This window comes from Hemitrygon akajei, chromosome 2 (genome assembly GCF_048418815.1).
Source record: "Hemitrygon akajei chromosome 2, sHemAka1.3, whole genome shotgun sequence".
Taxonomy (NCBI): Eukaryota; Metazoa; Chordata; class Chondrichthyes; order Myliobatiformes; family Dasyatidae; genus Hemitrygon; species Hemitrygon akajei.
Window position 1 is genome coordinate 151,092,889 of NC_133125.1, and position 26,554 is coordinate 151,119,442.

Consider the following 26,554-nt stretch of genomic DNA (forward strand, 5'->3'; position numbering starts at 1 on the left):
ATCTTCTTTTAGCTTTTCTAATTTCTTTCTTAAGATTCTTTTTACATTCTTTATATTCCTCGAGCACCTAATTTACTCCATGCCACCTATATTTATTGTAGATCTCTCTTTTGATTATTTGTGATTTTTTTTCCTTCAGGCAGGATATGTGATTTACATTTTGTCAAAAATATGGGCAGTTTTTCTGGATTTTTAAGAAAATTGTTGACATTTATTAATAGGCACAGATGAAGACAAATAATTTTATACCAAAAACTATGAATATTATCACTGCCAGTATTTTTCCAATTGTGGATATTTTTTAACTACTTTTAGCATATGCATTGTAACTTCAGGTATTTGCATTTCTTCAATTCTGTGACTGAGTTATTTTCTTCTGTAATCTAGCTTGCTTCTTGATTGTCTGTCACCCTGTCAAACCAGATATCAGACCAGATGTTCATTACCTGTGTGTTAGTCCACAGCAGGTATTTACTGTTACAAGAACTTCAGCCAGGATTAATCAGCAGGAGTCTGAGATTCAGAGACTGTGCCACTCAGGGAGAAGGTTCCAGGAGGCTGTCGTACCTCTTTGATTCATTTCTTCATGTATGGATGGTAGGACAAGGATAGGGGGGTGCGACAGGAGACCAGGGAGAAGGATCCAAATGGTCACCCTCAGGAAACCTGAACGCCTACTCTTGTCTGACACCGAGGTACAATTTAAAAGCAATAATCAGTGATAATTAACGCAAAACACACAAAATGCTGGCGAAACTCAGCAGGGGAGGCAGTGTCTATGGAAAAGAGTAAACAGTTTAACTTTTTTGAGCTGAGACCTTCCATCAGGACTGGAAAGAAAGGGGATAAGCCAGAATAAGAATTCCCCTTTCCCATTGCTCCATCCCCCCTCCCCACTCCTGCCTGACTCTGGACTTCTCTCACTCCCTCTGCCAGGCCGTGTACCTGGCTGTGAGCTGTCGTTGCTGGAAATTGTGACAATTGTCCTTGTGTTCCATTACACTGACATTAATTTTTATTTCGTGTTCCTTGTATTCTTACCAAACGGAATCACTTTGCCCTTCTTTGAATCAAACCATCATTGTTATTATATGCCTATTTTACAAAGCTGTGTTTCTTCTGCAGATTATGATAAATGTCCGTAGTTTTCACAGCTGTATTGTGTTCACTTTTCATCATTTGCACTTATGGTATGAATTCAGAGAAATAACCACATTGTTTTCTCTGAGTGGAAGCAAGAACCACAGAGGCTGGTACTGACATTAGTAAACATTTTATTACTTGATTGAACAACAACAAGCTAAATCTCACACTACAGGGGAAAATTTCACCTTGTTCCAGATGGGATATGGAAGTAGTTGTCTGACATTTTCGTTACGTTTCCTATTTTTCCATGGCTTCACTTCCTCTCCGCAACTCTCCGATGTGAGCTATTCTCCCACATTTCCCATTACTTCGTTCCTCTCCCTGTTACTTCTCTTCCACTATGCACCCCATCTCTTGCACTCTCTGTCCCCACTGTTCCTCTCCTTCACTCCCTCTGTTTCTCCACATTCTCTTTCTCACCTTACCTGTTACACTGCTCTCTGCTCCTTCTCCCTCATCTCATCACCACTTCCATTTGGACACACTCACTGCATACCCTGATCAGTATTTGGCAGGTATGTTCATTTTCCTTGAATTTTAGTCTCTGGTGATCCAACATATTTCTCCTGGAACAAGATGTTCTCTCCCAGCAAATAATTGTGAGCTTGCACAGACGGTCCAGTAATCAATCTTACTACATCTATAATTTTTTATTTGATTATCTACTGCTATTGGAGTAAGCAATATTTTTATGGCAATGCAAGCTTTATCAGGCTTGAATACTTTAAATGCAATAGCACCAAGGTTATTTAATCAGAAGAATGTTCATTGGAAAATCAGAGAATACTTCAAAATGAATTAATGGTTGGTTCAGCTGATGTATCACTGTCTTCATGTTGTTGTGATGAGATTGTCATAGATGTCCGCTCTAAAATCTGATAAGCGATAATCACATAAAACTTAAAGAGTTGGAGTTGATGCACAATGTGTTCCACAAGGGTGAACGGTAAGAACAACAAATCCAAAAGAACTTAGATGACAAGTGATCTGGAAGGTTGGATAAAAAGGAAGGATTTGGCAGGAAGACATATTAAAAATGAAGATACCCTTAAAATATGGAGAGGGTCGGTAACTTTAAATACCTGCGAGTCACTATCTGAGTGGACTTGTCCTGGGCGCATCATATAAATGTCATTGCAAAGAAAGCACGACAGTGCCTCAACTTCCCTAGAAGGCTGCAGAGATTCAGCATGACATCAGAAACTTTGACAGATTCGAGAGGTGTGTGGTGGAAGTGTATTGACCGGCTGCATCACAGTCTGGTATGGGAACACCAATGCCTCTGAACAGAAAATCCTACAAAAGGTAGTAGATTTGGCGCAGTACATAATGGGTAAAACTCCCTGAGCCATTGAGCACATCTACATGAAATGCTGTTGTAGAAAAGCAGTATCTATCATGTTATCTTGTTATTCCATGTTCTTGTTAATTATTGCTATTTTATTTACAGTTGCATTTCAACAGTTTGTTGTCTCCTGTGCTCTTGCTCTTTCATTGATCCTGTTTACAGTTACTATTCTATAGATTTGCTGATTATGCCTTCAGGAAAAAGTATCTCAGAGTTTTTTATGTACATACTCCAATAATACACTTTAATTTGAACAGATGTATCATTGGTATAGAGGGGAACATGAAAATGAAATAGAAAGGAAAGCTAATGGACAGCCCAAAGCATTTAATGAGCGTAGTAAAGGTAACCAGGAAACAAGTCGATTCCATTGGGAACACCCTCTTCATGGAGCATGTCATCATCGAAAAAGGCATATTTGGTATCATATGAAGTTTGAGGATATATGTCCCCCAGGAACTAAGATGTATCCCAGTCTGTTATGTGGGGTATGTGAGAGACTGCTCTGGCCCCAGCAGAAACTTTTATTGTTAAACTATCCACAAGTGACCAAAGAGCAGTCAATGTGATAGTTGTATTCCAGAATGGCAGACCAGATCAAGCAGGGAAGGACAAGGATGTGAGGTTGTGCAGAAACAAAATCTGAATGACATCAATCATATATGTTTGCTCAGTTAGTGATTACTCAAAGATTATCAAAAATTGAATTAACAAAAAACATTTGACCAATTGAGTGACATTTTGATGATGTAACAAAATGTATTGAAAAGGACAGTCTGCTTGTTGTTTCCCCGTGTCTGATATTGTCATAGACAACAAATCCAAAGGGTTAGAGCTCAGTGAATCCAGACCCAATTGCATAGATGTATGTCTCAGAGTGGCTGCAAAAGAATATCAAGGGAGGGAGAAATGCCAGAGGTCGAGGTGCACAGTGGAACCAATGACAGGTGGAAAGGGTGGGAGGTGTGGGAATAGATCCTGCACAGTGAGTACAGGGATTCAGGGAAAAAGCTGAAGAACAGGATTTCCAAGGTAGTAATCTCTGTCTTACTCCCAGTGCCACATGCTCATCAGGGCAACAATAGGATGATGGCACAGACAAATGAGTGGGCAGGGTTTCAGATTCCTGGATCATTAGGATCTCTTCTGGGAAAGAAATGAAACATAACTTGTACAAAAATGATGTGTTACACCTAAACCCAAGGGGGACCAATATCCTCATGGGCAGGTTTACTAGAGCTGTTGGGGAGGATAGTAACTAAACTAGCAAGGGGATGAGAATTGAGTGATAGGGCTGATGATGGGGTATTTAGTATACATATCAATGTAGTGTGTAGTTAGACCTTGAGGGAGTCTGTGGAAGGATTTGGGCAGATTGAGAGACTGTGCAAATAAGTGTCATGTGGAAATGCAGTGAAGGGAAGTGAGTTGGTAGTAAAGAGGGTCCAGAGGAGAGTCACAAGAATGATTCTGGGAATAAAAGGGTTAATGTACAAAGAACATTTGATGGCTCTGGCGCTGTACACCTCATTGAAACCTATCAAATATTGAAAGGTCCAGATAGAATGTTTGTGAAGAGGATGTTTCCTATAGTGGGGAAGTCTAGGACTAGAGGGCACAACCTTGGAACAAAGATGAGAAGGAATTTCTTCAGCTATTGGGTGGTTAATCTGTGCAATTCATTGTCATGGATGGCTGTGGAGGTCTAATCATTGAGTATATTTAAAGAAGAGGTTAATAGGTTCTTGATTAGTCAGGGCATTGTGGGTTATGGGGAGAGGGCAGGAGAAGGGATTGAGATGGCAATAGATAAGCCATGATGGAATGGAAGAACAGAGCCGAAGGCCTGAGTGGCATAATTCTGCTTCTGTGTCTTATGGTCTAAAATTGCCTTGGTAATGAAAGGCAGCTAGTGATGTTGGAGGATTGTGTTTGTGAGTGGAAGCCTGTGACCAGTAGGTAGTGAGCAGGCTAGTTTTTAGTAATATAAAGTTGGTGAAATGGCAAGATGGATGGCAGGTAGAAAGAGTGATGATGTATGTTGGGAGGATGAGCAAGGAGATGGTATACACAATGAATGTAAGACCCCAGGGAATTTTAAGGAACAGGATAATCTTGTTCTTTCTGTCCAAGCATAATAACTTTAAAAAAAATACACCCAAATAAGCTGGAGCGAGAAACAGTCAATATTTTGATTGCACAAGCTGCATTTGCTCTAATGTTCAGACATTCCACACAAGAGTATCTGAAAGTCTGTTGCAGGTTGTGGATATGAAGCATTAACTGTTTCATCCTCAGCAGACACTGCTTGACCTGCTGAGCAGTTCCAGCATTTCTTGTTCTTTTTATTACACATTTCTATCATATATTATTTTTTTTAATTTATGGGCAAGTGAATGCATTGGTTGGCAACTGATAGTGAGTAAATTATGGGGAAAGTGGGAGAATTGGACAATTGGTGCTGCTTTGTAAGCTAGCATTGGTTCTGTGGGCTTAATGACTTCCTATATCATTTGTCAATTTAAGTCTCATCTTATTTCTCCTGCTTCGTATTTTTCTGAGCTAAATTTTATGGAACACATCAATGCTTCATCGATCCCATGGGATAGGCTCTGAAAGTAGTCAGGGAGAAGCATAGAACTGAGAGAAATTTTACCATCATTTGACTCAAGAGCTGGGAATTTGCTGTCTAACAACATGGAAAGAAAAGGGACTGAGGGAGGAGTTGAGGAGGTGGAGCTGAGTAGACTCTGTACAGGGGTAGTGGACACTGTGATTCTGATGTTGTTACCAAGGGCTGGGTCACAGGTGGGAAACAGGAAGGAATATGGATGGATTCTCTGTCCACAGCTCCCATCATATCTGAGGGAGGGCAGCATTGAGGAAAAATGATGTGGTCTTAAACACTTTGGGCAGATGGTGGAGAAGATGGAGGCTGAATTAGAATCAGCAGATTGTTTCTCAGCTGGGTGAAACATCTACTGCCCATTGTGGAAATGGTTGCAATATCTTCCAGTTATTTATTGGCCGAGAACAAATGAAAATGTAAGCCATGCCCTTTTTCATCTTCTTCACCACGCCTGCTTTTGACACTGTTGGATTTTGCTTCTGTTCCTCTGAGATATTCACATTGGTAACTTTCTCTATTAACTCTGCCCACTCCTTGACCTCCCTCAGTGCCTGAATTCTGTCCAGGAACCCAGGCTTGGCCTCTTCTTTCTCAGAAAGAATCAGGAGCTCAATGTAGGCTGGGATGGATAACAGATTTGGTCTCAGAGCTATCTCTTCAAGTCTTCTAATGCTCTGGGATAATTGTTCAATAAACTCCAGCACTGTATCCTGAACCACATCAAACTCTTGCTGAAGCCTCGCCATGATTTCTGCTGAGTCATCGTCTCACCATTGGCTGTCTCATAATTTTTTTTTCAGCTCATCATACATTCTCTTCTCCTTTTTGGTTACATAGTCAAACTTGCATTTCTGGTTGAAGTGAACCTTCCAGACACAATTTTGGGGACAGACAGTGCATTTCCCATTTTTGTCCATTGCTGCACATCGTGATTTTTCTGCATCATTTGCTAATTTACAGGGATAGTGACAGGTGAAGCGACATTTCTGACAGTTGGTTATGTAATTGCCAGTCTCACTGATATCTTCCTGTACTGGAACAGTAATTTAAATCTCATACTCAAAGTTTTTATTTGCATCCAGCTCGGTCTGGTGTTGGTTCAGAACCTGTTGTGTTTTTCTGAGTTCCTCCTGTTTGCTCAGGCCAGCTTGGATCTGAATCTGCAACACCTCCACTATAGTCTCCAGCTGCTCACGTTCCCTCAAAACCTCTTTGGTCAAAGATAAACATTTTGCTTCCATCTTGCTGAGAGCTCTAAAGAATTTCTTCATACTGTTTTCTCCCATCTTCCAGAATGTTGCATCAAAATTATTATCATCATCTTCCCCGCTGTCATCAGAAGTACCCTTATCGGCAGCATTCCCAGGTTCCAGACGCTGGGCAAATACAACTGAATTGTTAAACTTGAAGTGAATTGGCATACCATTTTTATCTTTGAGACATGGTACCTCAGCTACCTTCAAAGCCTCCAGAACAGGGGGACACTGTCCATCTGCAAATGTCACCAATATCTGAATGTTCTCTGCAATATCTTTGCCAAAAACAGAAAGAATTGAATCAAAAATATATTTCTCTGTGTGAGCCAGGCGAGCCAAAGAGGCTTGAACAACAAAACACACAGCATCAATTTGATCAATACCCCGTCGGGCGGTGAAAAACTCTCGGATGTGCTCAGTGATCAAGTGATCTCGGCTTATTCCCCTGGTGTCTCCAAATCCTGGTATATCGATGACAGTCAGAGAGTAATCAATTTTAAATCCTTCCTGGTGATGGAGTTCATAGGCAGTGATGGAGGATGTCTGACTTTCAGCCTGGGATTTTCCTGTTTCTTCATCTATTAACTTGTATCTGAAGTCGTCTTCCCATTTCACGCCCAAGATGTAGTTAATCATCCCATTGATGAGGGTCGTCTTTCCTGACCCTGTTGCTCCCAGAACCATAATTGTCTTCATTTTGTGTTTTGTATTGGGTTTTCCAAAGGAGCATTTCACAAGGTGTTTCGTATGATCAAATATCTTCTCCTTTACGTTCAGCTTGTAAATAGAAGGGTTTCCTTTGGATATCAATGGAGATTCTCTCAGAAGTTTCTGGGTTATTCTGTTTGGTGCATTTACTGTTTCTATTAAAACCTCATCACTTGCTGCACTGCAACCTGATTCCCCACAGTCAGCAGACACTCGGACTCTGTATTTTTTCTTTGATTTCAATCCCTTTAGCTGAAAGTGACGTTGTGTATCATTTGTCTTCACTTTCTTCCATATTCCACACTCCATTTTGGACCCAACTGCTGTCTCTTCTTTACATTCAATTTTGTTCTGAACTATTTTAACACCATCTCCAATCTGTTTTGGAATATCCAGTGTCAGAGTGGCAATTGGTGAACAATATTCGAAGGCCAGTTGACCAAGTGAACTTGTAGGACGAGTGATGTACCGAGAGCTGTCACTGGCCTTGCTGACACCTACCTTAGACACAGCTCTGTATTGGAAATGATACTCCTTGTGTGGCTGCAACCCAGATATTGTGAAGCACTGGGATTTATCAGGTGTAACCACAGATGTCCATCCCTCCTGCTGGGGGCCTCGGTACTCTACCTTGTAACCCACAATCTCACCGGCACCATATCTGGGTGGATGTAACTGCAGTGTCACACTGTCATGTGATGTTTGACGAACTATTGGTCTCTTTGGCTGTGATGGGGGTTCAAAGCATGGGTTCTCCAGAGACCCTGCCCGATACAGGAAAATAGATGCTCCTGTTTGACTGTCATCCTTCACAGATGCAACAAGAAATTTTACTTTCCCATCTAATTTGTTGGCTGTGGCAAAATCCAGGAATAATTGAGATTTTTTCTTCATTTTACGGGACACGGACGGATGGCAAAAAAAATCATTGCTGTGTCGTGTCGCACAGGCTCCAATAGCAGGAGTTGGTGACTGCATTTTCTGAGCTGAGAGAGATTGGAGGTAGTTCTTTGCCTCTGACAGATAGAGCTCATCCTGATGCAGTGATGTAAATGTGAAGCAGACCACATAGTCTATTGTTGGATCCATCAGCTCATCATCCAACTCTCTCTTTGATTTCACTGAAGGTATATCTTCAAACATCCTGAGGTAATGTCCCACTGCCTTCATCTCCTCTTCCTTGTCATCCAACCATGTGGCCAGTGACTGTTGACTGAATGGTGACAGTTCCCTGTTCTTCAGTACATCCACCAGTGAACCTTGCTTTTCTTTACCTCTTCGGATAGATGGCAAAACTCTTGCTAAAGTCCCATTGAAAACCCATTTGTATTCCAAGCACATCTCTCGGAATTGTTTTGTCCCATCTCCAATCTCGGGAAACTGAATGGAGACTCTGTCTTTCAGCATATCATTGCATCTCATCACTGCCTCACTGAGCTGTTCCAGGACACGCTGGCAGTGACTGATCAAACCCACACTTATCTCCCTCACCACCTGAGCAGCTTTTGAGTTTAGTTTACTGAGAGGATAAAGTGCGACTCTCACAGGCACTGAGTTCTCCCCACCTGATCCCAGTAAGCTTGGGAGGGTTGCATAGGTATTGATGGCATCTTGGAATGTGGTGGGATTGTTCTTCAGTGAGAAATCCCCATAAAAGGTGCAGCTAAATTTCTCAGCATTAGACTTCTGTTCTTCTGTCATTTTCAGTGAGTCTTCCCCCTGAACTGCAAACTCAGGGAGACGTGTAATCATTGCTTCCATATTGCGCTGGACATCCTGCAGTTCCTCTGCTGGAGAGACCATCTGATCAAACACAAAGAAAGCCTGGGCCCCATACAGCACTGCTGTAACCACATGGGTTGCTGACCCCTCGTCAAACACACTCGGGTCGCTGATGTTCAGCTTCCCCAAGTGGCTCATTGTCAGTTTTTCAAATCTGGTCGTTGTTTTGTACTGAAGGGTAACTCGTGCCTGTCGTTTTGATCCCTTTGTGTCAGTGAGATATTTTGCTGATCCTTTCACCTCCACTGCACCAATCAGCAGACTTGCTTTCAGTGATTCCGACACATTGAGTGCGGCAGCTTTCTTCTCCATGGAGTCCAACGTGATGATGTGAAACTCAGTGCTGGGTTGATCCTGACTACTGAGGTTGTTCTGGAGTGTCTGTGAATCCCACAAGGTGATGCCTGTGGAATAAAACAACAGGAAACAGTCAAATTAAGTTCAAATGTGTACATGATGATTATACTGTGAACTGATATCCTGAAAAGGCTGCATTTTGGCCATAAGACATAGGAAAAGAATTAGGCCATTCATCAACTCTGCTCCTCTATTTGATCATGGCTAATTTATTGTCCCTATCAACCCCATCTCCTGCCTTCTTTCCTAATCTTCGATGCCTTTATTAATCAAGATCCTATCAATCTCCAATTTATATATACCTAACATGGCCTATCTGTGGCAATGAATTTCACAGATTCACCAACCTCTGGCAAAAAAAGCTCATTGTTCTAAAATACGTCCTTGTATTCTGAGACCTGCCCCTGCTCCTCGCCTCTCCCATTACAGTAATAGAAATATCCTCAGCACATTCACTCCATCTCAGCATTAAGTACATCTGTCCACCTCCTTCTGCAGACTTTCTGCTTCCTGAACTCCACCAATCTTTGTATCACCTGTAAACATGACCATAAAGTTATCAATCCCACCATCCAGGCCTTTGACATACAGTAAAACATGAAACAAATGCTCCCAATACTCACCCCAGAGAGCACCACTAGTCACTGGAAACTCCTTTATTCCCATTCTTTGCCCCTTGCCTGTGAGCTGCTCATCAACTATTGACACAGTATACCATGGTCTCCTGTTTAGCAGCCTCATCTGCAGTACCTGATCAATGGCCTTCTGAAATTGCAAGTAAACAACATCCACTGACTCTCACTTGTCTATCTTTCCTGCTATTTTCTCAAAGAATTACAACAGATTTTGCAGGAACGATATTCCCATAAGGAAACCATGCTGTTGTTGACTATTTTATCATGTGCCTTCAAGTACCTTGAAACTTCATCCTTATACATGGACTCCAACATCTTGCCAACCACAGTAGTCAGTAGTCAGTCTAACTGGCCAATAATATTCTGTCTTTTGCTTCCCTCCCTTCTTAGAGTGGAGTGTCATTTGCAATTTTTCAGACCTCCCAATGCATTCCAGAATCTACTGAATCCGAGTGACTTTTCTACCTTCGGACCTTTCACCTTCCCAAATTCCCATCCCTTACAGTAGTGTCCGCAGTCACTTCTGTCACTTGACACTCTCAAATTTCTGGCAGACTGCTGGTGTCTTCCACCGTGAAGAACTGACTAGAATACTCATTGAGTTTGTCCACCATTAGTTTGTCCCCCATTACTACCTCGCCAGCATAATTTTCCAGTGATCCCATAACTACTCTTGCCTCTATTTTTGATAAATCTGTGAAAAAAGCTTCTGGTATTATTGGCTAGCTTATCTTCATATTTCATCTTCTCTCCTTATTGCTCTTTCAGATGACTTTCTATTGGTTTTTAAAAGCTTCCCACTATATATTATATCATCTCTTCTATGCTGTCTTTGACTTCCCTTCTCAGCCTTGCTTCTTTTTGAGGATGAGCCAATCCTGCGCCTTCTGAATTACTTTAGAAACTCCAGCCATTGCTGCTCTGGTGTCGTTCTTCCTCGAGTGCCCTTCCAAGCAACTTTGACTAGCTCCTCTCCTATACCACTCTAGTTCCCTTTACTCCTCTCCAATATTGATATATAATATTAGTTTCTCCCTCTCACACTGTGGGTGTATTCCATCGTATTATGATCACTACCTCCTAAGTATTCCATTAAGTTCCCTCATCAAATCGGTTTCATTACACAGTATCTAATCCAGAACTACCTTTTCCCTTGTGGGCTTTACCACAAGCTGCTCTAAAAGATGTCTCATATGCATTCTAAAAGTTTTATCTCTTGGTCCAGCACCAACCTGAATTTCTCAGCCTCTGCATATTGAAAATCTCATTACCATCATAACATGGTCCTTTTTTACATACCTTTTCTGTTTCTCCATTTCCACTCCACACCCTGGCTACAGTTCAGAGGCTGGTATACAACTCCCATCAGGGTCTTTTTATGCTCACAGTTTCTTAACTCTACTCACGGAGTTTCTACATCTTGTGATCCCAGGTCACTTCTTTCTAAGGATTTTATTTTATTTGTTTTTTTTAAACCAATAGAGACACCCCATCACTTCTGCCCCTCCTACCTGTCCTTTCAAAATTATATGTATTCTTGGATGTTAAGTGCCCAGCTACAGTATTATATTTTTCCAGCCTCGAATCAGTGATATCCACAACATAATAACAACCAATTTCTAACTCCACTATAAGATCATCCACCTTATTACATATACTGAGCTGGGTTCATTCAAATATAAAATGTGCAGCCCTGTATTCACCACCCTGTTCATACTTTCCATGTTAATTTCGTATGTTAATAAACTTTTTGTGATTTGCTCGGACCCAGAGTAACCTAGGAGGAGCCCAGTCCATCAGAACACCTCCCTGTTTCCCCAATAATGGGCCAATATTCCACAAATTCAAACCCATTTCTCCCTTATCAATCTTTGAGCCATGCATTGGCTGTCTGATCTATTTACCTTGAGACAAATTGCACTTGGCTCAGGAAAGAATCCAGAGGTCATTATCTTTTGGGTTCTGCCTTTTAATTTAGTTACTAACTGCTTAAATTCCCACAACAGAACATCTCCCCTTGTTCCCACAAAAACCACGACAACTGGATCTTTCCTCATCCACTCCAAACTCCTCTCAGGTCAGTTGAGATGTCCTGAACCAGGACAACACAGGCAGACAACACAGCCTTTGAGATGCTTAATCACTTTGACAGAGAATTATGTCTATTTAGAATGAATGTATAACATTCTGGACTTACTGAACCGATTAATTTACTGGTTTAGAACAGTTACTTTACCTGCCAGAACATTCCTAATTACCCCTCAGCCAACTGAGACCACAGTTGCTCACCAGCCTGATCCCAAACAAGATCCCTGTTACAAACTTCTGTGGTATGAATGTCACTGATCATCTTGTTGCAAGGAGAATCCAAATTGTGAAAATATTGGTGAACATTCACACTTATTGAAGCAGCAGTTGATAGGTCATGGGAATCTGCCCTGGAGGTTGTATCGGTGTTTGAACTTGAACTGCATGGAGCACAGGAGACAGACCCTTCCAGTGTCATAAGCATCTAACAGCCACATTTCCTCATTATTTCTCACCCTATTGGAAATCTTCCTCTTCTGCATTCCATCTTTTCTCCACTTTCTCTGCTACTGAATTATTGTCTCTCTTTAATTTCGGACAAATGATTTCTGGTCTGACACATTCCCTGTTTCAAAATCCCAAAGTGTTGCCTGACCAGCAATCTCCTTGTCTTCTATGGGATACCTCTTAGAAATATGAGGGCTATTGGTGACCCTAGGTAATTCCTGAAGTAAGTACATGTTCAGTATAGCATTGTGGGCCAAAGGGCCTGAATTGTGCCACGTTTTCTATGTCTCTACCTTATTGGATTAGCCGTACTTGAACTTCACCATCACAACATATAATATTTTTGAACAATGTGCTTCTCCTTGGTGAATTCAGATGAGGAATAACTTTACGTGATCTGACTCCATGGACGGTCCTTGACATCCAGGTTTTCTTGGATTTACTGAACTTGCCTTTCGCCCTTTTGGACCTTGAATTCTGATCGTTGCTTGCTGCTGCTTATGTGCGGGAGAAACTGGTGGGGGGGACGGGGGGGACTTTGGGGTTCAAGCATTTAACTGTCATTCATTTTTTGGGGCACTCCTCTGTTTTCGTGGATGGTTGCAAAGAAAAAGAATTTCAGGATGTATATTGTATACATTTCCCTGACATTAAATATACCTTTGATTTCCCTTTAGAACAATTCCCACTTGTCTGATGGAGACTTTGCTGCAGGTAGCTGCTCCCAATTGACTTTGCCAGGTGTTACCTTATGACATTGAGATCGACCTACCACATTTCAGGAACCTTAGTCCCAAAGCAACCTTATCTATTTGCATAACTACTTTGAAATTTACAGAGTTCTTGTCACAACCTTCTGGGTTGTAAACTGAATCTACCACATTGTATTGATCATGATCTTCCAATACCTGGGATGAGAGTGTCTGATCGGCAGTCGTACAGCATTCCTGGCCGGAAAGGACGGCCTAGAGTAGACAGTTCCACAACTTCACACATCATTGCACTGAGAGCTGGAAACTGGGTGACCTGAAATGGAAGGTGTAACTTTTTTTAACAAAATATACTTTATTCAAAAATAAAATTATTTACAATAAACCATTCAATGACTCTCAATCCTTTACAGACATTACCATTACATTCTATACATTTCCACACTTTCGCCACTCCAGAGGCACTCTATTGGATCACCATTACCCACCATTGTTGAGGGGTGTACTCCCCGCCACATGACCCCTCACACTCCCGCGAGAGAAGGACCCTAGACTGTGGTCCTTCCCCACCGGGCCCTTGTGGTGGCTGCACCAAGTTTGAGTGCGTCCCTCAGCACGTACTCCTGCAGCCGAGAATGTGCCAGTCAGCAGCATTCCCCCACGGACATCTCCGTGTGCTGGTAGACCATCAAGTTTCAGGCCGACCAAAGAGTGTCTTTCACCGAGTTCATGATCTGCCAGCAGCACTGGATGTTGGTCTCGGTGTGCGTCCCCGGGAACAGCCCGTAGATCAGAGAGTCCTCTGTTATGCAGCTGCTGAGGATGAACCTTGACACTGCCCCTTCCATCCTCCTCCACACCTTCTCCGTGAACCCACAGTGTGCAAAGAGGTGGGTCACCGACTCCTCCTCACTGCAGTCCTCCCGTGGGCAGAGGGGTGTGGAGACGACGTTCCGGGCGTACAGGAGGGATCGGACTGGGAGGGCCCCACTCACCGCCAGCCAGGCGAGGTCTTGGTGCCTGTTGGTGAGGTCTGGCGATGAGGCATTTTGCCAGATGAACTGGACAGTCTGCTCAGGGAACCACCCGACTGTGTCCATCACGTCCTTCTCCTGCAGTGTCTGCAAGATGTTCCGTGCTGACCACTACCTGATGGCCCTGTGGTCAAAGGCATTGTCCTGGAAGAACTTCTCTACGAAGGACAGGTATGGCGGCAACGACCAGCTGACAGGGGTGTTGCGCAGGAAAGGGGCCAGACCCATCCTTCACAGCCAGGGCGACAAGTAGAACCTGGGCATACAGTGATACTTGGTACCCACATATTTGGGTTCCACACACAACCTGATGCAGCCACACACAAAGCTGGCCATCAGGGTAAGGGCGACATTGGGGACGTTTTTGCCCCCGTTGTCCAGGGACATGTGCATGGTGGTCCGTCTGACCCGCTCCATCTTGGATCCCCAGACGAATCTGAAGACGGCTCGGGTGATTTCCGAGCTGAAGGAGCGGGGGACTGGCCACACCTGCGCCAAGTACAGCAGCCCTGAGAGCACCTCACACCTGATGACCAGGTTCTTGCCCGCTATCGATAGGGAGCGCCCTCCCCACAGTCCCAGTTTCTGTTTGACCTTGGCAGTCCGCTCCTGCCAGTTCTTGTTGCACGCTTAGGCCCCTCCGAACCAGATCCCCAACACCTCCAGGTGATCAGCCCTGATGGTGAAGGGGACGCTGGATCGGTCGGGCCAGTTGCCGAAGAGCATTGCTTTGCTCTTCGTGCGGTTGACCCTGAACCCCGACGCCTGCTCAAACTGTTGGCAGATGCTGATCAGCCTGAGAACTGACCTCAGATCAGAGCAGAAGATGATGACATCGTCCATGTACAGGGAGATTTTCACTTGGGTCCTTCCACCCCTCTTATGCCCCCATCCTTCCTGATGGCTTCAGCAAAGGGTTCTATGCAGCACACGAACAAGACAGGGGAGAGAGGGCAGCCCTGCCTGACTCTAGACTTGATGGGGAAGCTGTCTGTTTCCCACCCGTTGAACTGGACTGCGCTACAGACGTCCGTGTAGAGCAGTCTGATCCAATTCCAGATTCCCTCCCCAAATCCCATTTTGGAGACTACGTCCGCCATGTATACATGTGAGAAATGGAAGGTGTAACACATAAGGCAATGTATTATAGATGCTCCTGTTTAGAGATAAAATATATGGGCTACATGGAGGCATGGTGGTTAGCAGGAGGCTTTACAGTACCAGCAACCTGGGTTCATTTCCCACCGCTGTCTGTAAGGAGTTTGTACATTCTCCCCGTGACAGTGTGTGTTTCTTCCGGGTGCTCCGGTTTTCTCCCACATTCCAAAGACGTACATGTTGGTAGGGTAATTGGTCATTGTAAATTGTCCCATGATTATGCCAGGAATAAATCAGGGGATTACAGGGCAGTGAGCCTCAAAGGGCCCGAAGGGCCTGTTCAGCACTGTTATTTACATAATATAGAAGGAGAAAAATAAATTAATAATAATAAATAAAATAAGTAAATCAATTTCAGTATGTGCATATTGAACAGATTTAAAACTGCAAAAAAACAGGAAAAAATATATTTTAAAAGTAAGAAGTAAACATGAGGCCAATCTTCGAACCTCATGCTCTAAAACTCTGATAATACTGTGTTCAAAATACCAGTCAGGTGACATCTGACTCACTCATTACTTCACCAAATCTTTGCTATCTGCAAGGAGTCCACTTGTGAGGCTGTCCTAATTTTACTGTGGTTGCACACGGGGTATGTGGGCAGAGGACAGGTCTGGAGTGTGGACCAATAATGAGGACAGAGTGTACATTAGGAGCCCAGCCCGGAGTGTGTACCGGTGGTCCTGTGTGTGGACAGAGCTGGGATCTGGAGCTGGAGCCAGGATGTCGAAGGTGGGCTGTGCGTGTGTACAGAGCCAGGGTCTGGAGAGTGGACCTGAAACATACCGGCCGAAACTCACCAGGTTCTGCTTCCCAAATTCCCTAAAACTCATTGAGTTTAAATACCTTTATTTGCATAATACATGAATTCACTCAGCTTAAAGCATTGTTATGCTTCATATTCCATGGAAAAGAGTGAAACCTTGCCTGGGCTTGCACCCTGGAAACTTTCCATGGTCTACCAAGACTAACAGAGGCCTACTACAGTAGGAAGCAGAGAGGGATTGTGAAAGATTGTTTTTCAGACCAAATGCCTGTAAGTGTGGTATACGCTGGTGGGAATTGCTGTTTGTCATCTATATCAACAGTTTAGACATGTATAAGACATGGTTGGTAAGTTTGATCATGGCACAGAGGTTTCACACAGAAAGTGGTGGGTGCCAGCAATGGTGATAGAGGCTGAGTGTCTTTTAAGAGACTCTTAGATAAGTACACGGAGCTTAGAAAAATAGAGAGCTATGCGGTAGGGAAATTCTAGGCAGTTTCTAGAGAAGGTCACATGGTTGGGCGTAATATTGGCACAATATTGTGGGCCAAAAGGCCTGTAATGTGCTGCAGATTTCGATGTTGTATGACAACAAAATAGGTGGTAGACTGGACAATGAAGGTGGTAAATAAGAGTTTTAATTCAGGTATGTGTGAAATGTGTGTTTTGCGAAGTCTAATCCAAGTAGGAATTTCACAGTAAATATCAGGGCCCTGGAGAGGTTTGTAGAGCAGAGAGGCCTTGGACTACAAAAACATGGTTCATTGAAAGTAGAGGCACCAGCTGACAGGATGGAGAAGGCGTCTTCTAGCATGCTGGGCCTAATAAGTCAGGGCACCGTGTATAAAAGTAGGGAGGGCCTGATACATTTACACAAGACGCTGGTGAGCCCACATTTAGTGTATTGTGTTCAGTTTTAGTCGGCCTGCTATTGGAAAAATGTTATTAAACTGAAAAGAGTGCAAAGAAAAGGATTCTGCAAGGATTTGGGGGACTGAATTATAGGGGGAGATTGGACTAATTAAGACTTTATTCCTTAGCCTGTAAGAGACAAGAGGTGAATAAAATTATGAGACGCATAGATGAGGCAAATGTGCTGAGTCATATTCACAGAGTTGTGGTATCAAGAACTGAGGGCATAAGTTTAATGTTAGACAGGAAAACTTTAAGAGGAACTTGAGGGGGTAACATTTTTATGCAGACGGTGGTATTATTTTGGAAACTGTGCCAGAGGAAATTCTTTACTTCTGGCTGCACCACAGTCTGATCTCTAGACCTCTTTTCTGGTTCCCCCATGATAGTTGGCGTTGTATCTCCTCAGATCTAGTCCATCTGTAATTAACCATTATGGTGTTTCTCCCCTAAAGCAACTTACTCAAAGTAACTTTATAATTAGATACATATATGCCACCATATGCAACCCAGTGGTTAATTTTCCATAGTTTTCCTAAAGATTAATAAAGCTATAGAATAATAACCATAATCTAATTAATACAAGACTACCCAACCTGGGCATTCAGCCAGAGTGCATAAAACAATCTGTGCAAGTCCAAAAAGAAATTAAAATAATAATCAATAAATAAGCAACAAATATTGAGAACATGAGATGAAGAGTCCTTGAAAGGGAGTCCATTGCTGGTGGGAACATTTCAATGATGGGGCAAGTGAAGTTGCATGAAGTTATCCCCTTTGGTTGAAGAGCTTAATGGTTGAGGAAGTTACTATTCCTGAACTTGGTAGTGTGAACCCTGAGACTCAGTAGCGGCAAGAAGAGAGCATGTCCTGTGTGGTGGGAGTACCTAATGATGGATGCTGATTTCCTGCAACACCATATCTGTGCTGAATATAGAACAATGTTAAAATAATCCCATCAGCCTGCACATCATCCACATCCCTCTGTTCCCTACACTGATACCCTCCAGTAGTTGACATTCCCGGAAAAAGACTCTGACTATCTGTACCACCCATAACACAATACACTCCTATCACGTCACCCATCAGCCACTAAGACTCAACACAAAGAAACACTGAAGGACAACAAAGGTACAGTCAAGGGAAGGACACTTACAGGACTGCACTGAATTAATCAACTAGACCATATTCAGAGATTCATCTTTAGATCTGAATGACTGCCACAGCTTTCATTGAGATTTGTGTGGATGAGTGTGTATTTTTGAGAACATAATGAGTCTTGCCAAACTAGAAGCCATTGATGAATCAGGAGATCCAGAGTTTACCCTGCGGCAGATCTGTGCTGCCCAAGACCGATGGCCCAGACATCATGAAGAAGTCCACACATGACCTATCGAAGGCCGCTATGAGAATGAAAAGGCAATTTCATGTGATTAGATACACAATCAGACACACAACAGCTGCAGCAGGGTCTGCATGCCGTTACTTCTTATAAGACAAAGCCTGTCACCACAAGTGTCAACTTCAAACCCTGATCCGATCAATGCCTTTTATGATTGTTTTGAAAAGGAGAATGTATCTTTAACTGTGCGAATCCCCAAGTATTTGGCAAAACTATGATCTCTGATCAGAGGACAACATGGGAACATCCTTCAAGAGGATGAATCCTCAGAAGGGTGAACACAACAGTGTACCTGACAGGATACTGGAAAACTGTGCCGACCAACTGGCTGGAGTGATCAAGAACATCTTCAACCTGTCACTGTTGCAGTCGGATGTTCTCACTTGCCTCAAAATGGCATCGATCATACTTGTGCCCAATAAGAGTCGGGTGAGCTGCCTCAAAGACTACTGCTGTAATGAAGTGCTTTGAGAGGTTGGTCATGGCTAGATTTATCTCCTGCCTGAGCAAGGACCTGGACCTGCTGCAGTTTGTTACCGCCAGTATTGCTGCTACTATTGAACTGTACTGCTGTGCAAAACAACTAATTTCACAACATGCCAGTGAAATAAACCCGATTCTGATTCTGATACAGGTCTACAGCCGATACAATCTCACTGACTCTCCACTCACATCGGAGAGGATTTATCTTGTGCCTAATACATTGATGAAATACCAGGGGCTCCACTTCACTAGGAGCTGAAGGAGATTTGGTCCATCACCAAAGACTTGCAAATTTCTACAGATGGAGGGCATTCTGCCTGGTTCTATCACCGTTTGGTGTGGAGGCCCCAGTGCACAGGAACGTGAGAGGCTATCATGGACAGAATATGCCACACCATCGAAAACATGCTGTCAGCCTGAAATGTTGGTTCGTCTTTCCTCTCTGTAGATGCTCTGACCTGCACAGTTCCTCCAGTATTTTGTGTGTATTACTTGTCTTAAAAGTTGGTGTCTCAAGGCAGTGACGACCAACATTAAGGACCCTCAACAACTGTTAATACCCTCTTCTCATTGCTACTAGTGGAGAGGAAGTACTGAGCCTGAGAAACCACATTCAATGTTTCAGGAATAGCTTCTTCCTCCCTTCCTTCAGATTTCTGAACAATCCATCCATCCATGAACACAATCTCACTATTCCTCTTTTGCATTAATTAGTTATTATAATTTATCATCATTTTTATGTTCTGCACTGATGCTGAAAAACAATGGATTTCATGACCTATGTCAGTGATAGTAAAGCTGTTTTATTCATTTTGTGTGTTGCTTCAGATTCCAGCATCTGCAGTCTCTTGTCTAGGGCGACTGAATACTCAAGCAAGCAGTGGAGAAACAGCAAAGACAGGGAGACTATGTTCCTCCTGGTAACAAGTGATGAGGGAAAGTAATACATCATGATTGGCTGTTTGGAGAGCGCTTTCCTCCTCCGTCTCTTGATTCCATTGGATATAAACAATATTCAGCTGCTTCTTGAATATATTGAATGATTTGACTTTAAGTTCTTTCATGCAGTAGAAATGAACATGTTCACCAGAATCAGAATCAAGTTTATTATCACCAGCATGTCACGTGAAATTTGTTAACATAGCAGCAGCAGTTCAATGCAATACATAATCTAGCATATATAATAATAATAATAATAAATTAATTTAAAACATAATAAATAAACAAGTAAATCAATTATGTGCAATGAATAGCTTATTTTAAAAAATGTGAAGTCCATTTAGGAATCAGATGGCAGAGGGGAAGAATCTGTTCCTGATTCACTGAGTGTGTGTCTTCAGGCTTCTGTATCTCCTACCTGATGGTAACAGTGAGAAACAGTGGTAACTGGGTGCTGGAGGTCTTTAATAATGGACGCTGCCTTTCTGAGACACTGCTTCCTAAAGATGTCCTGGATACTTTGTAGGCTGGTACCCAAGATGGAGCTGACTAGATTTACAACCTCCTGTGCAGAAGCCTCTCCATACCCGACAGTGATGCAGCCTGTCAGAATGCTCTCCCCCCCCATACCCGACAGTGATGCAGCCTGTCAGAATGCTCTCCCCCCCATACCCGACAGTGATGCAGCCTGTCAGAATGCTCTCCCCCCCATACCCGACAGTGATGCAGCCTGTCAGAATGCTCTCCACGGTACAACTATACAGGCCTTTGAGCGTATTTGCTGACATGCCAAACTGTTTCAAACTCATAATAAAGTCATGTGTATATAGAGACTAGAGCAGTGGGCTAAGCACACACCCCTGAAGTGTGCCAACGTTGATCATCAGTGAAGAGGATATGTTATTGCCAATCTGCACAGACTGTGGTCTTCTGGTTAGGAAGTCAAGGATCCCATTACAGAGGGAGTTACTGAGGCCCAGGTTCTGCAACTTCTCAGTTAGGATTGTGGGAATGATGGTATTAAATTCGGAGCTGTAGTCGATGAAAAGCACCCTGACGTAGGTGCTTGTGTTGTCGAGGTGGTCTAAAGCCATGTGAAGAGCCGAGGAGATTTCATCCGCCATTGACCTATTGTGACAATAGGCAAATTGCAATGGGTCCAGGTCCTTGCTGAGGCAGGAGTTCAGTCTAGTCATGACCAACTTCTCAAAGCATTTCATCATTGTCGATGTGAGTGCTACCAGGTGATAGTCATTAAGGCTGCTCACATTATTCTTCTTTGGCACTAGTATAATTGTTGCCTTTTTAAAGCAAGTGGGAACTTATACCCATAGCAGTGAGAGATTGAAAATGTCCACAACCTCGGAGAAGAAATTTCTCTTAATCAATGTAAAATGATTATAAAAATGATTTAAATAGTGAAGACTATATAAGAATGTTCTAGAGGGATATAGGAAGGCAAAGAGAAGGTATGAAATGGATCAGGCTGGAAAGGTTGAGGAAAATCCCAAGTAGTCTCCAGCCATATAAACAACACAAGGATGGCTCAGGAGAAAGTTGCAGGTGGGAGTTTTAATAAATATATCTTCTCATTGTTTACCGAGGAAAATGTTATAGTTTCATAAGAGATAAGGGAAACAATGGAGATGTATTGGAGGAAATTCATATTATCAGGAGGAGGTATTGGAAGCCCTACAGTGCTTTAAGGTGGATAAATCCCCAGAGTCTGACCAAGAGAATCTCCGATGTTGTGGGAGGCCGGATAAAGACACTGAAGGGGCCCGTATGGTAATACTTGCTTTATCATTAGATATAGATGAAGTTCCGGAAGACTGGGGTACTCACTGCTGTCCCACCATTTAAGGTAGCAAAGACAAGCGAGGGAAATACAGTCCTGCCAGTCTGATATGAGTAGAGGGGATGTTATGGAGGGAATTCTGAAGGAAAGGATCTAACAACATTTGGATAGACAGTCTCATTAGGAGGAGTCTGCATGGCTTTGTGCATGGGACGTTATGCTTGACTGGGGAGAAATGGTCAATTGGATTCATAACTGGCTTAGACTTAGAAAGAGGGTTATTTCTCTGAATGAACACCTGTGTCAAGTTTCGTGCCACTGGGACTTTTGTAGTTTGTGATTTATGTAAACATTTTGGATGAAAGCGTACAAGTCCTGGTTAGTATGCAATGAGATGAAGAGGTGGTGTGGTAGATCACGCAAAAGCCTATGTAAAGCTTATGAAATTACAAGGAATCTTGATGAGTTCAGCATTTGGGCTGAAGTTTTGATAAATGTGATGCATTGTATTTGGGAGAGCACACCAGCAAGGGACTTACACTGTGACTGATAGGCTCGTTGGGAGTGTTATGGATCAGCAGGTCGTAACAGTACAAGTGTATAGTTGACCGAATTCAGTGTCATTTGCCATTTGGGTTGTGAGGAATGTATTTGGCTTGCTGACATTCTTCAGACAGAGCACTGAGTATAGGAATTAGTAAGCTGTATTGCTGTTACATCACAGTTTGCCAAGTATGTACTTGGGTATTGTGTTGTTATGAGTGATGAACAGACCTGATGGACAATGGGGTAAAGAGTTAACCATCCCCCCCACCCCCCGAGAACCACGAACTATTACTGTTGTTATGCTGACCATGAGAAAGAGATGAAAAACAGGCAAGAACATCTGCGACAGATAAGAGAGAGGGGGAAATTGCTGATTAACTGTATTGTGACTCCTTTTTGAATTATTTACTGTTTCACTGCAAGGACAATAGTTTGCTCATAAACATTCCTCAGTGGACTGAAGGAGTGGCCTTATTTGATGGACACAGTCATTCAGGAGTGATGGATAGCTGAGTCCCCGTTAGTAGGGATAAAAAGACAGGTCTGGAGAGACACCCTCCAGGTCTGGCTTCGAAGACCGAACCAGGATTACGAGGAAGTAAAAAGGGCTGTACTGAGGAGTTACGAGTTGGTGCCTGAGGCACACCGGCAGAAGTTCCGGAACTTGAGAAAGCCGTGGAACCACACGTATTTAGAGTTTGCCCGTGAGAAGCAAATGTATTGTGAGCGTTGGTGCGCCTCAAAAGGGGTTGATGAAGATTATGATAACCTGTTACAGTTAGTACTGATGGAGCAATTTAAAAGTTGTATCCCTGAGAGTATGAAGACGTACTTGGATGAGAAGGAGACAGAGACTCTGTCTTGCGACTGCCAAGTTAGCAGACGAGTATGCTTTAACCCACAAGTCAAAGTTTTCCTCAAACAAGAGTTACCAGAGAGGCAGTAGGGATGGTAGAGAAAGCGCACCGGCTAAGGCAGAGAATAAGCTGGGAGCTAGTGGAAACGGTGAGGAGGAGGAAAAGCAGGCCGGCAGGAAGGTTCCTAGCTTTACCTGTTATAATTATGGGAAAGCTGGTCATATAGCATCTAAGTGCTTTGCTCCGAAGAAGGAGACGGGAAAAGGGAAAACAGCAATCCCTACTGGTTGCATTGAGTCGGTCAGCAGATCGATGAGGAAGGCAAAGGTAGATAGAGCACAAGAGGGGCATGAGAAGTTTATCTCGGAAGGGACAGTGTCTGTGAAGGAAGGAGAAACCCCAGTTCCAGTGCGGATCTGGAGAGATACTGGGGCTGGTCAGTCATTGATTTTAAGGAAGGTATTAGATTGTGGTTCTGAGACCCAGACTGGGGAGGCTGTGTTAAGAGATATCGGGAAAGGCACCGAGGCCGTACCTTTGCACAGGATATTTCTGAAATGTGACCTGGTATCTGGACCAGTCGAAATAGGGGTGCGGTCGAAACTACCGATGGACGGCGTGGACGTCCTACTTGGTAACGATCTGGCAGGTGGTGACGTGTTCAGCAGTGAAATTAACAAGCAAGCCTGTGAGTGCTGAGGACCCGCCCATAGAGTCCAAGATTTATCCCGCATGCGCAATCACTCGCAGCATGTCTAGAAAGGCGGCTGAGAAAGGAGCCAGTTTAAATGAGTCCAGTGCTGATTTAGCGGAGACATTTTTGCCGATCTTGTATGAAAAGGGGTTACCGGATGAGAAGGAAAGGGATAGTGGGGTGAAAGAGAGTAAAGGAGAGGAGGTAGATCCACCGTTAGCCAGGAGGGAATTTATAAAGGCACAGAGTAAAGATGAGAAACAGATATGGCAGTTAGAAGATCCAGGGTTGGACACGGATGATCTGTCTGGCTTGTGTTCCCGATAATGATGTAAGGGCTGTCCTAGATGAAAAGGATGCCGCTACCTTGAGGGAGTCTGCTGGGTTAGCAGACGAGGTTGTTTTAACCCGCAGGGTTGAGTTTACTCCGGATGGGAGTTGCCCAGAGAGTAACTGGGAGGATCAGGGGAACTTAGAATTTGAAAAGGGGACTGGTATTGAAAGCCTGGAAGAGGTAGATGTCCCGTTTGCGTGTGTTCAGGGTGTGAAGGGTATGGACGCACAGGGTACTGAACTCAGGGTATTGAAACTCAGGAAAAGTCTGAGGTATCTGATTTAGTTGAAAAGGAATGCAGTCCTTTTGGGTCAGATGGACGTGGTTCAGTGAAGAAAGGGTTTACCTTGGTACCAGTGGAAAGTGAGAATTCTCAGTTGTTTGTGTTAGAAGGTGTGTTAAAAGTTAATGCTGAGATGAAAGCTGGTGATATGAATATTTAAGGAGAAGGGAAAGGTGTTGTTCCTAAATTGAATAAAAAAAATTTAAAGTCTGAATTGGTTTTAGAAGGATTGACAAAAGGGAAGGGACCGTTAACTGAACAATGGCTTGTTAACAAGGGGCCTGTGAATCAATTACAGTTTGTTTGGAAATTTAAAGATAGACAACTTGCTGATGTTATTCAAGTATGTGATTTGGAGAGGCAGAACTTGAAATGTTGTTTTGACCAAGAGGGATCATCTGCAGCTGTTAAACTGAAAACAAATAGAATGAAAGATCCTGAAGATAAAATTAATGACTTGCTTAAAATTAACGAATTGTGTGGTAGTTTAGCAAATGAGCTTAGTTTGGAAAACATTGGTGATGAGATAGCTCCTGTGAAAGGAGTCTGTGAAGGCCTATTCCACACTGGTGAGCAAGCTAACCACGTGAGAGTTAAGTGAAAAAAGGACAAAGGTTGACCAAATGCCACTTTGAATAACAGGATCTGGTTTTGAGGGAATTTGACAAAGCATGTGAAAGATTAAAAAAAAACACCATGAAAAATTGACTGTTTAAATGTTAAGTTTAAAAGTAAAATAGAGATTAGTATTTGCACAAATTTTTGTAATGTACTACATTATGATCACACATGTGTTGGTTCACACTTTGTAATATACATCTAAGTTAAGAACACAACACCATTAGTAACATGAAAAATAAAAGTAGGCGGTTATTAAATTGGAGTCTGCTGTTACAGGAATTTGATATTAAAATACAACATGTAAAGGGGAGTGATAATGTTATTGCTGATTGTTTAGCTAGATGTTAATTTGAACGTGTATCTGTATTATTCTTGTAGTTAAGACAACTTCGGTATTTTGTTAAACTCTGTAATTCAGTCATGTGCTTTATTAGTTAATTTTCCCCTGGTGAAAATTCCCAGAAGGATGGGGGTGTTATGAGTGATGAACAGACCTGATGGACAATGGGGTAAAGAGTTAACAACCCCCCTCCTGAGAAACACGAACTTTTACTGTTGTTATGCTGACCATGAGAAAGAGAGATGAAAAACAGGCAAGAACATCTGCGACAGATAAGAGAGAGGGGGAAATTGCTGATTAACTGTATTGTGACTCCTTTTTGAATTATTTACTGTTTCGCTGCAAGGACAATAGTTTGCTCATAAACATTCCTCAGTGGACTGAAGGAGTGGCCTTATTTGATGGACACAGTCATTCAGGAGTGATGGAAAGCTGAGTCCCCGTTAGTAGGGATAAAAAGTCAGATCTGGAGAGACACCCTCCAGACATGCCAGTGGACACTGATTGAGTGTTGGAACCCACAAGAAAAGTGGGGGCTTCAAAGACCGAACCAGGAGGTCGGTCATTAAGGTTATCAGTGTTAAAGCAGGGCCGGTGGGGACTTGTGTGTGTGTGTCCACTCATGCCAGAGTGAAGAGTCCACCACAGAAGAACGGTCTAGCAGAAGGACGGAGAGGTCATAACTGAATGACCACACCGATACGACGGATTAAGAAAGCAAAGGAAGGTTTGGCTGCTGTTACATCTCTCTCTCTCTCGCTCTCTCTCTCTCTCTCTCTCGCTCTCTCTCTCTCGAACGATTACAATACAACAACCATAACTACATCAGCACTCATGAACTGAACTCTATACTTTTCTATGACAATTTATTTACCCCTAGACATCGATAGAGCTTGTTTATTATTGATTATTATTATTCCTACACTTTTAGGTTTATTACTGCTACCTTGTGTTATATGTATATTTGTATTATTGATATGGTTTTGCTTATTTTTATTAATAAACACCTTTAAATATAGTATCACCAGACTCCAATGGATTCTTCTTTCTCTGCTGGTCAGACACGCAGTTACGGGGTACGTAACAGTGTACAGTTTTGGTTGCCCTTCTACAGGAGAAAAGGGTACAGAAATTAATTACCAGACTGATGCCTGGATTTGGAGGCCTAAGCTACAAGGAGAAATTGTGAGGCTAGAAAAGATGGCACCAGAGTTTTTTGTTGACCCAGGTGACTTCTTCCAGTTCATCTGTGCACAGATTCTTCTCCTTTTCTAATGTCTC

The 26,554-nt window shown here is 42.9% G+C and overlaps 1 protein-coding gene across 1 annotated transcript in view; it reads right to left on the reverse strand.

The window, feature by feature from the left end:
- Positions 1 to 1,257: 1,257 nt before the first annotated feature.
- Positions 1,258 to 26,554, reverse strand: part of LOC140716874 (uncharacterized) — a 28,354-nt gene continuing 3,057 nt past the window's right edge. The window contains exons 2-3 of the mRNA XM_073029880.1: positions 13,305 to 13,422; positions 1,258 to 9,273 (exon numbers count right to left, since the gene is read on the reverse strand). Of these exons, the coding sequence (XP_072885981.1) occupies positions 6,170 to 9,273; positions 13,305 to 13,395 (3,195 nt within the window). The 5' untranslated portion in view covers positions 13,396 to 13,422 and the 3' untranslated portion in view covers positions 1,258 to 6,169. The remainder of the gene's footprint in view (positions 9,274 to 13,304; positions 13,423 to 26,554) is intronic.